This window comes from Apis florea, unplaced genomic scaffold (genome assembly GCF_048593485.1).
Source record: "Apis florea isolate Af1SG1 unplaced genomic scaffold, ASM4859348v1 contig_2508_pilon, whole genome shotgun sequence".
Classification (NCBI taxonomy): Eukaryota; Metazoa; Arthropoda; class Insecta; order Hymenoptera; family Apidae; genus Apis; species Apis florea.
In genome coordinates, this window is record NW_028256599.1 from 212,704 (window position 1) to 225,804 (window position 13,101).

The 13,101-nt window shown below is 37.1% G+C and overlaps 1 protein-coding gene and 1 long non-coding RNA gene across 2 annotated transcripts in view; one reads left to right on the forward strand and one right to left on the reverse strand.

The window, feature by feature from the left end:
* Positions 1–10,924, forward strand: part of IRSp53 (Insulin receptor substrate 53 kDa) — a 174,121-nt gene extending 163,197 nt beyond the window's left edge. The window contains exon 14 of the mRNA XM_003697455.4: positions 576–10,924. Within this exon, the coding sequence (XP_003697503.1) occupies positions 576–2,766 (2,191 nt within the window). The 3' untranslated portion in view covers positions 2,767–10,924. The remainder of the gene's footprint in view (positions 1–575) is intronic.
* LOC147657810 (uncharacterized) overlaps positions 1–13,101 on the reverse strand; it is a 121,340-nt gene that overhangs the window by 93,807 nt on the left and 14,432 nt on the right. The gene's annotated exons all lie outside the window — the stretch shown is intronic.

A 13,101-nucleotide genomic window follows, 5' to 3' on the forward strand; every position in this document is an offset into this window, starting at 1 on the left:
AAGTAACATCCATAACATTTAAAGAAAAGAGCAATGGCCGGCAACCAAAACTAGATCTACGATCGTTTCGCTCATCGTTTCTTTAAAAAAAAAAAAAAAAAAAAAGAAGGAAAAAAAGGAAATAATCGCGATCACACCCAATATCCAGCCTTATCGAACCCGTAGGCTTTATCTCAGAGTCACGATGTTGTTTTCTCTCCTGATTTGTAGATTCCGCATGCGTTATCGTGGTCGATGGAAATAAAATACGGCGTGGTGGTGGCTCATTCACCTCTCCGGGCTCCTGCGATGCCAGCAGCCATATCCCCATCCCCGCATATCGCAATATCCGCGACCACAAAGCTCGACAGCCGCATAACTAATCCTACCCACGTACTTGGCTCTTGGTTCTTTTTCTCCATACGCTGCACTATTCCGCTCTCTTTTCTTCTTCTTCTTCTTTTTCTTCTTTTTCTTCTTCTTCGTCTTTCGTTCTCTCATTCTCTTCTGTCTTCTCTACTCTTTCTCTCTCTCTCTCTCTCTCTCTCTTTCTCTCTCTTTTTTTTTACTCATCCCGAGCCCGCACGAAAACGCAGACAACGAAGAAGAAAGCCGCGTGCCGATAGAATAACGGAGGCGGTGAAGCAACACCAGAAGGAAGACAAGTCGAACGGCAAGGATTGGGAGAACGATTCCTGGAAGACGATACCAAGGGACGAGAAGAGTTGGCACCTTTACAGGACAGCGATGGACATTTGGGCGGAGGCGAATGCGAATCAGAGCAACGAGAATGGGGAGACGAGGTACCACCAGCAGAATCGCCACTACAACAGTCAAGAGCGGAAGCGAGACTTCTCGGACCGCGCCACTATGGAGAACGGGCCGGCCAGGAAATCCGGGAAGAAGGCGCAGGAGAGGGCGCAGAAGAACGAGTACGATAATCGTGGCCGGGCTAATCCCGGCCACAAGAGCAAGCCGTTGAACAACGAGGAACAATCTAGGAAATCTACGAGGAGGAGCAACGAGCAAAGCGAGCAGGATCGAGGCAGAGAGTCGAAGAGGAAGGAGCAAGAGGAGACCGAGGAGGATGAGATAGAGTTGGAGGAGGAGGAGGAGGATACCTACGGTGGCAGGATGGATTATCAAAAGTACGATGGGAAGAAGTATTACGGGGACAGAAGCGATGGCCAGGAGCGCAACTCTCGTCGAGGTTATCGGCCGGTTGCCCAGGAAGAGGCCAAGTACGAGAACGAGAAGGTGTCCTCGGTATCTTCCTCGGGGACGGATGACGAGAGCACCATCACGATTCCGGAGACCGGCAGAAAGGTGGAGCATATCGCGCAGAAACTGGAGCAAACGGCGCAGAAGTACGCTCGCGAGCACAGCCCTCCCAAGTTCATAGAACGAAGGAACGATTACAGAAGTTTAGAGCGCAGGGAGGATAAGCAGCCGCCCCCGCCGTACGAGAGGTATAACGATTGCGAGAGGAATCGTGGGCCGCAGAGGTTCGAGAGGGAGAGGGAGAGATACTTGGAAAAGTCTCCGACCACGGCCCAGAAGACGTCCACTTACGAAAGGGAAAGAACGTTCGAGAAGAATCCCGATAGAAATAGGAACATCGAGCGAGCCTCGAGCCGCCGCTTCGAGAGGCCGAGGCCGCCCTCTGAAGAAGCTCCTGAGAGACCGACCGAGCCCCGCAACGTCTACAGAGAGCGTAGATACTCGGACAAGGAGGAAGCTATCTACGGAGAGACGAGATACGTGAGGGAGAACGTGTCGATGGACAAGGAACGCGGCTACGAGTCGAATTTCGAGACGAAGCTGGAGAGGACGAAGGTGATCGAGAGGCACGGTTATCAGAATCTTGGTCAGAGCAATCTTCAGAAGTTCCAGAGGAACGGGCAAATCTTGGAGAAGAACGACACGAATAACAACATGTTGAAAGACGACAATAGGAAACCGTTGCTTCCTAGACAGACGACCGCGGTAGGACACCTGATACAGACCGGTAGAGCCTTCGACGTCGATTCCAAGAGTCCTAAATTGGTGAAGAGAACGAAATCCTTCTGGAGGTTCAGGAGAGATTCCGATGTTCTCGAAGGCATGGCACTTTGGCAGCACAGATCTCTGGTCGACATTCCGAAAATGATCAAAAAGGAAGCGAAGGAGGACGTGAACGCCATGGACGACTCGAAGAAGCAGAGCCCAGAGGGTAGTCCGAATTCTCGGCAAAGTTTGGAGAAAAGGAACAGCGACGTGACGATCACCAACGATTCGCATCACGAGGAGCCGAAACCGGCGGAGAGGATCCACGTGCCCGAGAAATCGGATTACTTCGAGGATTTCCCTACGCCCGCGGAAAGACCAAAGACTGTGGAGCGGTCCGAATATCGAATGCACCAGGACGAGAGATCCTACTTCATGGGCAATGTATCGCGGAAAGCCATAATCGAGAAGGAGAGGAAGCGGAGCCTGGAGGCTAAACGGAACATGATAGTGGCCGAATTGAAGGAGAACAACGAGGCGAAGAGGAACGAGAGGAGGAAGAAGTACACCGACGACGAGGACGGTTTGACTCAGACGTTGAGCGAGACGGAGGCGTCGGACGAGGAGTCTACATACAGTTGCATCGTGGTCAAAGATCAAACAGTGGCCGAGAAGACTCTTCTTCCTAGAACTAAACTCCGTAGGGATTCTGACCGAGATAAGAATACTTGTGGACCGTGGTACGACCTTTGGGGAGTGGACGCCTCCGTGAACAAGAAGAAGAAGAAGAAACAGCAATAAATCTATTAAACTGTCTTCTTCGTCCACCGCTTCTTGAATCAGTATCGTTGTTTGAATCCCTCGTGGGCTTCGAGTGTTTTATCACGTCTCAAAGTTTATTAAAAAACGTTATTACGTTGAGTTATTATCACGTAAGTCGACGAGAAGACGTGAGATCATCTTCCTTCGAAAGATCTGAACGAAACGAGATCGATTTTTGGGACGAACGAGCCCGAGGATAAGAGGAGATAGAGATCACGATACGATTTATAATTTTAAGATTTTGCTCGTTTTTATTATTATTATTATTTTTTTTTTCTCTTCTTCTTTTGTGTTTGTCATTACGTTCCAGTTTTATTATATCATCTCCACCCTCGTATATCAGATCAACACCACGAATGACCGTTTCGCAAGTCTTCCACATAGTGCAGTTCCCATTGCTTTTTTTGATACGTTTAAGCCTATGTTTTGCGAGCATAGTTGTTATTTTATTACTGCTTTCGTCGACGCTTGTTAATGATCGGATATCATTGTGTTGACGTTAAGCATAAAGCATATCGTAATTTAGAATGCAAGGAACAAGTTTGGTCCATTTTTATCAGCCTGTCACAACGATGGAAAGAACAATGTTATGGATGATGATTCAATCGTAACTCTTGTTGGATCCGTCGTACGTATGGTTATTTTAACTAATGTGTCGCGAATTTTTCAATTTTACAAATTTCTGATCAACCATTAAATTCGACGATTTCGAATTAATCTCTAACAAGTTTCAAATATTAAAAAGTATCGAATGTTCGATATCATCGGGGATAAATCTAATTTACATAATTTAAAAGTTTCACGCTTGATTCGTATTTTTTTTCACGCTTCGACAATTAATTGAGTGAAACACGAGTAGAAAAGTTTTTGGAAATTTAATCGTATGCTTGAATGATCGGAATTAAATCTGTCAGTTACCATAAATCGTTCCTGTCGATGCATAAACGAACGCATAAATAATATTGCGCGCATTTCCACGACAGGCTTAAAAACGATCGTGTAAACTAGTTTCCGCATTAATAATTATTCGAGTTCGAAACTTTGTGCCCACGTATTCCTTCATTACCCGTGTAAATTAGTTTCTGACCGAAACAATTTGATACTCGATGTCGTAACGTTCATTCGACTGTTGCATATGAATAGACTGTAGATTCTTATGCAAATTTATTCAAATATTTAACTACTAATTTGTAGAAAATATATCATATTATTTATGGTGTATATACCAGTTTATCTGCAGATTATTTATTTCAATAAATATATTTTATATAAGTAATACAAATTAATTTTTATTATAATAGTAATTTTTTCCAAGTTTCTTGATAAATTGTATCATTTATTCGAGAAAAAAATTAATTTATAATGAAACTTTATCCTTTTACGAACACGATTATTTAAAATTCTTGCAATTTTCGATGCGTCACGTCATAATCAACATTTCTATTCAGAATATTATTAGATTTATTTATAACATTTAGCCATTATGCAGATAAAACTGGTATTGCAGAGGAAAGATATGTTACATTGATTGATATTTATGTAATATATGCAAAATATATGCGATACAAAAATTTTGCATTTGCATAAAAATCTGCGGTTCACGCACGAGTGTTCAACGAAGAATTCAATTTCAATTCCCACGATGTTTCATTTCGATATGTCATGAAGGATACCATGTTCGTTGTTTTAAATTTCTTCTTTTTCTTTTTTTTTTTCTCTCTCTTTTTTTTTTTAGGGGGAAAAATTTGATATCACTATGCCAGTTGTGTCGTATTTTAATCCAAACGAATTTTTGTTGCGACTGTAAAAAATCTTCATCGATCTATTTTTGTTTTCGAACGTTTGTGCGTTTGTGTGTATGTTTCGTTTCATTTTTGCGTAGCTCGAAGAATTCGTTTGCGTATCTTCTTTCATAGCACTTGCCATCCGATGAAATTTGAATGTTAAATAGCGCGTTGTTCTCGTGCGAAAAAAAATTTTCATTTTTATTTGTGTTTACGCTTCGCATGAAATATCGTGTCAATGTTGGAGAATCGTTGTATGCTGTCCATTGTTGTTCTGTGATACTGTAACGCGAGTTTATTGTAACCAATCTACGGATTTCTGCGGATTTTGCAATTTTTATTTCCAATTTTTGCATGGAATTTTTTTACATTTTTTTTTTCAAAGTAAATTTACAGCTTACGAAAGATTTTTTACAAGTACAGCTTTCAAGATCAAAGCAGTTCAATCTTTCCTGTTAAAATTTTCGTTTAGTCTCATAACTTTTCTATCATGCATAAGTTGTCCCGAAATAAATTGCAGTTTTTATCGAATATCTGAATTACAAATTTTTATTTCAATTTAAAATTTAGTTTCGTATTCTTGTTTTTCATTTTCGCTTCTTGGTTTAACATTTAACAGCGCGAGTCACGCGAAAATTTTCCATTCCAGAATGGCTTATAATCGTACAATCGCGCCATAAAAATGAAGAAAAAAAAGAAAGAAATACAAAAGACAGAAATTTAAACAATAGAATTTTCGAGCATTCGAATTTCCCTTCACACGTGTCCTTGATTCTATTGCACTTTTGGCCATTTTACTATTATTTTTTACATTTACCAAAAATCGATATCCAAAGCTAAAAATTCTTTTCGATTTTCTTATATTTTTATATTTCCTCACAATTAATTAACATTTCAAACGATATATGTTAATAAATCGCAATTAATTTCTGGGCAACTTGTTAAAACTATTTTCAAAATTTCTTACTTTATTAAAAAAAAAAAAAAAGAAGAAAAAGAAGAAAAAGAAGAACTGCTTGGATAATTGTAAGTGAGAAAATTTAAAAAAAAAAATTCCATCAATTCTTTATACAGATCCACATATATTTCGACTATATTAAATCCCCTTTGATGATTCGATTCTTCCAGGACAAACATATTCGCAACGGTAAAGCTACGCAAAACGAAGACGAACGATCGCTCGGCGCCGGCGTTGTCATGAGATAAACTCTTCATCTAGATTACTTTCCTCGCGTGATGTTAGACGATACCGACAAAGGTGGTGCCTCTCTGTCCGAGAGACAACAGTTCCTTTCACGAGAAAGCTTCTGAAACGACTCCGCTTCGGGAGATGTTTCTTCTTCCCTTTTTTTTTTCTTTTTTTTTTCTTTTCCCTTTTTTTTTCTTATTTTTTTTTTTTTTTCACGGCGTGAATGTCCGTCCAACGAACACGTCTCACTTTGATCCTCTATGAATATATATTTCTTTTCCAACCAGCGGAGTTGAAGATTTTTTCAAGCGAGTGATGACGATGATGAGGCTCTCGCCACGGAATGAAATTTGTTATCAGTTTTCGTTTTTTTTTTTTTTTTTTTTTTGCGAATAAAATTAGTTTCTTCAACTCAGCTATGCAAGTTTTAAAAGATTTCAATCGAGTTTCCATTCATCGATTTCGATGAATGGCACGATCGATGATCGTAGAGTTATTAGGGGACCATTTGTACGATCAACAACGATACGTTTTTTATACACAAAGTTTTTAAGACTATTACCTTGCGAGTACTTTTTTATCATAGAGGATTGAACATTAAGAGGACCTAATAAGGATCATGAAAGTGTCTGTCTTCGTCCAGGTAAGATTAACAAGTTTCTTCTGTACTTTGTCTTTATCGATTGTTTCCGATCCATTTCTTCTTGTAAGTAATTGATAATCGTAACTTTGTTGTTTCGATAATTATTTACGTTCTTTTGTAAGATAGGAACACGAACTTTCTTATATATTTGTTCTTATTTTTATCTAAGATTACTTTTTCTTTTTTCTTTTTCTAAAATTAACACTTTAACAACTGTTGTCGCTTTTACACACGTGATTATAATTTTTATCATCAAAATATTGCTTGTCCAATTCGTTTGTCCACTTAAACCAATGTTCTTAATCGTGATTCGAAAAACTTTTTATTTCTATTCAATTGAAAAAAAGTATTGCGTAAGGTTAAAATAACTACTCTATAATAAAATTATATAATATCAGAAGAAAATTTACAACAAGTACATTAATTCTCAATAGCCAAAATCTTTCTTAATCTAATAATAAAATTCCAACCTTACTATACGAATACAACAATAAAAATCTCAAGTAACAAGAGAAGTTGATCGAATTTATATTCACTTTAAAAACCTATCTTAAAAGTATTTAAATGCAGTTGTCAAAGTGTTAATTCTTTCGAATTAATAAAATAAAAAGAAAAAGGAAACATCTTTACAATATTCCCAGAAATCCGACAAGGAAACATCCTTTGCACCTCGTACTTTGCCCTACATTTCCACCCCCATCCCTCCGTTTCGTGCCCCTGTAATCACGTAAATTAGTATATCACAGTGCCACGCTCCCTCATTCACCTCGTTACCAACCCCTCCAACCCCCCAACCAGATCCGATCGAAAATCGATTCGAACCACCAACCAATTCTTTATCTTTATCGAGCCCTCGCGCTTTATTTCCGGCCAAGTTAATCCCCGACGCCGTTCCCTCTCCTTCGACGACTCTGTCGCGCCGTCACGGAATGAAACTTTCATTCTAGACGTCGTAAAGCCGCTTTACGTCCACAGGCGGCCACGGGTTAAGGCTCGTAAAATTTCACTCCTCATTTTTTTCCCTCCTCCTCCTCCCGCGTTCGCGCGCGTTTCCCCACTGTCGCCGACTTCTTCGGTTTGTTCGCCTGTGAAAAATAAACCCCTGTGAAAGCGTGGCACTGGTTTCTTTTTTTTTTTTTTTTTTTTTTTTCCTCCCCATCGTAGAGATACCGGCTTTCGAGTTTCGTGACTTTTGTTCCGGCTCATCGTTCCGGTTCCATCGTTCGCGTGCACGGAGGTTTTGCACCCCCCCCCCGCCCACCCCCTTCCTTTCTCCTTCGTTTCCTTCTTAGCCTCGCTTCCCTCGCCGTCGAGCTCGCTCCACTTATCCAGGGTAATAGCATTCGTTGGATACGATAGTATCTCTACACTGCCGTGATTTGTTGTGGTCATCTTCGATTAACTCTTTCAGTGATTCTTGGCCTAAATGTGTATCGTGGGTTAGTGGAATGATACGATGATTATTCGTCGAAGTAATGGAAATAATCTTCTTTGGGAGTCATTGTCGAAAGTATTCGTTGCAAGTGAATAAATTTTGCGTTTGAGAGATTCCCAAATGTATAATTGTATAAAAAAAGGAAAAATTTCAATATTCGTGTTGATTTGTTTCATTATAAATGTTGTAAATCGTGGAAAAGGCCTATTAAATATTCCAAAATACGTACAGAGAAAAATATGTAATATGTTTTAAAAAAATACTGAAAGGGTTAATATTGGAATAGATTTAGTACAATCTCACCTAAAAAGGGATATATGATCGCGATATGAAACATGAATTTTCAGGCTGAAACGAATATTCATAGTTGTAGGATTTCGCTGTGTTATTATAGTCATTTACTTACGTTCATATTTATATATTTCATTTGAATAGAAAATACGTAAGTTTCATACATACATATATATATATATATATACATATACCTATATTATCATTATATTATAAAGAAGAAAATAATATACGATTGTCTCTACAGCTACTCTAACTGCCTATACGAGTTCATACTTCTATACTATAACATGATTTCGAGTATTCAAGATTTCAAGTGTTTTTAAAAACTGTACTCTAGATTTTTCCATAATATTTTGTATCTTTAAATTGTTAACCCTTTTAATCTTTATATACATTGATTCACTTACACAATGTTGAATTGTAAATATAAACCGTTCTTGAGTTGAACAAGCTAAACTTAACAGCAAAATATCGCCGTTTCGCAAGAACAATGACATAATTGACAAATACGATGACATTCTATTTCTTTCGATATAAAAATTTGAGGAACGTGCCATTTTTTGGTAATTTAACGATATTTTTATCTCCTTATACTAGATTTCTTTCTGAAATTGAAATGTTGGATCGTGAAAGAATAGGTTCGATAATCGATGCAATTATTTCATTTTATTCGACAACGCTGGAATAAGACTATTTGTTACAAGAACCGTTTCCAAGTAATGAAACGTCAGATTGGACAAATATCCGCACTCTTAGTTGGATACTAAACTTCGAAGTTTGTGTTTCGATAAGGAACAAGCAACAAATTTTAGACCTCAGCTGGAAGGTTCGACTCTATTTGCCCTATATAAACCGGAATAGCCTCTACGCTATCGTGTTTACCCTATATTCAGTATCACTAAACTGCAATACTCTTCTTTCAGAAACCTGAACCCTTTACCGAGCAAAAAAACAGCCAAGATTCTATTTATAAAAATTGAAACTGATAAAAATCAAAATGAACGGAAGATCCTCCAAAATTTGACGCAACAAAAAGATTCAATTCGTTCGCTCAAAATGAAAATTAATCTTCTCTTCCATCGTTGACGAAAAAATTAATTTTCTCTCACAATTCTGTCATTGTTCTCCGATTTTTTACACGATTATACAAACAGACACGTTTCAGAAAAAAATATATAAATTTCCAACCAGCAAGGGGGAGCAAGAAGGAAAATAAAGAGATAAAAAAAAAGAAGAAGCTATCAGACGTAGATGCGCACGAAGGACACGAAAAGTCGTGAACACCAGGGGTCGAAAGATCGTATCGATAGAGAACTTTTACTGCGAATTTTATCGCGTGCATTGCCGCAGACATTCCGATGTTTTTCCATTCCCGAAACATTTCCACGGAATCGGAAAAGCTGGCGAGTTCGTCAACGAGATACGAGACACCGGTCGTAACGTATCGAAAACAACCCCCTTTAACAAAACTGTTTTAAAACCGTCTAACGCTTTCCAGCAATGGGGAACCTAAGTGATAAACCACGGTCATTCCTGGCTCGAACGCTGTTTCGAATATTTGTAATTGTAAATACTGTATCACGCATCCTCGGATATGGATAAAAAAATAAAAAAATAAAAAAAGCAACGTATTATCGTTGCTCCACATCGACACGTATTGTTATCACTCTGCGTCACGTAGAAACGGAGAAACAGAGATAAACGATAGGACAGGGATCTCGAGATCTTTGCCCGATGGAACGACATCCCCTTTTTCGTCCAAACATTCGTATTTTTCACTTTTTGTGTCGATGATTAATCTTTGACTGGTGTGGTGATTACGTAGAGACATAACGACAAATTTATATAGGAAACTTCGAAAAGGAAGTTTGATACGTTAAAAAAAACAAATGGAAAATCGAAGATGGCGATTTTTCAACGAGTACAAAGAGTAAAAAGAGAAATCCAAAATAGTTGTATATATTGATAGTAACACACGTATACAAAGGGGTAGTTGGATGTCTAGAAAACTTTTTTTTTTCATATATTTTGAAAGAGAAACCACAGATTTTCATATCGTTTGTCCTCGAGTGTGTTATGGATTTCGAAATAATCAAAAAAAAAAAAAAAAAAAAAAATAGAAATAGTTGATCTATTAGAAACTAGCTAGTTAATATTTTTTAAAAGGAAATTAAAGAAGAAACTTTATAAATTTATCGAATCACACCTCACTCGTTAAGGATTAAAATGCACCCTAAAAATATAATATTAATCAATTTCCGAATAACACTATATTTTCACCAAATCGTAGTAACGTCGTTTAAAGTTTTCCATTTCTAGAATTCTTTGGATTGCTCGTGATCGATCTCGAGATTCCTGGTGTAAAATTACATCACTTCCGATGGAAATACGAGTATAAAGAGGAAATTAAAAGGTTTAGGGCAACACTTTTTTGCAATTGCGTTTAGATAAGCGAGCGAACGAGAGTCCAGAGATAAGAGAGAAAGAGAGAGAGAGAGAGAGAGAGAGAGAGAAATGTTAATATATTATAAATACGCATATACCGGCGAGAATGCCGGATGGTTAGGGGAAATTTATGGAGACCTGTTCGTTTCAACTTGTGAAAATTATCGTTTGTAGTGAGATTTTTCATGAGAAGGAACGAGACGGGTTCGACCGGCCACTTCCAGTGACATTTTTAGGTAGTCTAGGGAAATGAAATGATGAAATTGTTAATAAGAACCATGTATACATGCATATACGTTATATATATATATATATATTATTGTTATTATATTAACGTTTTTTGTGCATCCTTGGAGTACGATTATTTATTTTAATTTTACCCTTATCATTATTTCAGGCACAACTGCGAAGAGAACGCCAGAGAAATGTATTATATGTGGGTTAATAATATAGAATTTGCAGAAGACTTGAGAAATTGTTTTGTGATATATATTTATAGAATAGAAATGGAAGACTTTACAACAATATTGTTTTGCAATTTCGAGATAGATATTTGAAAACAATTTGTTTGAAAAAAAACGATGTTATATATTTTTAACATTGTTACCCTCAACACGGATATTTCCACTTTATGATTTCACTTCAACAATTAATAACAGTTTCAAAAAACTTGTTACGTTTGTACGATCAAAATTTAATTCCACGTATAGTTACAATCTATCGGTTGGATGTATGCACCACGTATGTATATTTCTCTTTTATTTAATCGATTTTATAACGAAATGATTTTCCTTCCTTTTCTTTCTTTCGTTATCTCGTGTCAGCAGAATTGAACAAAACATACCCTCTGTTTTCCAATCACGAAAAAAAGAAAAAGCTTATCCTTTGGACGCAATAATCTCACAGATGAGATCAGGTAGGTATTTCTACAGTTCAATATTGTATGGTTAAATCCATTAGACGTAATTTAATTTTTTATGAAAAAATTGAAGTAAAGAGGGATATAAAAAGGGAGTAAAATCAGGAAGAATATATTTTTTAATTCATTTCTTCTCTGTCCATCGACTGTCCATTTTATTTTATAAATATTGGCCTGTGTTCAATATTTTGGCAATTTTTATATTTATAAATTTCAATTTATTTTATTTTTTATTTTTTATTTTTTTTTCACAGAGAAAAAACCCTAGGCCAAAAATTAATCGCGCTACATCCACGGCGGATTAATTCTACATTAATCAAAAAAAAAAAAAAAAAAAAAAAAGAAAATTCTTTCGAAAATCAAAAACACGAATATTCTAAAAGCCATTAAAAAAGGCTTTTGTTTTTCCATATTATTTTTCTCTTCAACACCAACAAATTCATTCAAAACCACACATGCTCCTCCTCCTCTTAATCTAAAATGCTCAGTCCACCCCCGAACCTTTAACCCCATTTACCCCTTATAAACATTCGTACGAAATTCCCCATTCCCGCACAATTGTCCCTAAATAAGGATTATCGATTTTCCGTCAGCCATCGGCAAACAATTCTCCGCAGAGTGAAAGGGTTAAACGCGTGTGTACCGTTTCACCAGCGATTCGCAAGCATCCCATTCATCCGGTGAATTGGGCGCAAATCTGACTGCGAAAGTAGCCTAATTTACTTTCTCCCTTTTTTCCCTTCTTCTTCTTCTTCTTCTTCTTCTTTATTTCTTTCTCTTTTTTTTTTTTTCGATCTCCCAGGAGAGTCGAGTAACGATTAAACCGGTAACTCGATGGACGATGACGTTGGAAAGAGGGAGGCGGATGATTAAACACGAGGGATACGTTTGTTTCGCTTTCGCCTGGAGAAATCGGCAAATACGCGAAATTGAGGACCTTGCAACAGAGGGGCGAACTCAATTTTTGAATTTTTTAACAACCGTTACGTGTAAAATATATGTAAAAAAAGAAAAATATTCTGCATCGTTTGGTGCATGTTTCAGATTAAAAAAAAGAAAAAAATGAGCGATTTATTTTTATATTTTGAAATTTAAATCAGATCGATAAGTTGTTAAAAAATAATTTCTATTTTTCATCGAATAAAAAAATTGGAATAAAGATTTATCGATTCGATGAGTGCTATTTATTCGTATAAATATATCGTACTTTTTAAATCATTATTTTTTCAACGTTCCAAATCCAAACAATAATTTTACAATATTTTTCTTTCAATTTTTTTTTGAAAGTGGAGAGCTGTTCACCATACTTTGTCAACCGATCGCTCGGTTCGATTTCCCCATCACAAAGAAAGAAAAAAAAAAAAAAAAGAATAAAAAAATTTCGTCATGATTCGAGACAATGGACCGTGCTGTAAAATGGAATCTCCAAATTCCCGGAAAGAGGTGTCAAAAAAAGGAAAAAAAAAAAAAAAAAAACGTTTCATCCATCGAAATTCCAAACTTTCCAATTCCATTTCCGGGAAAAATGGGACGAGCACGACCGGCCAAGGGCTAATTATCCGGGCGTAACAAATATCGTTGACGAACAATGCAATTAAATTACAC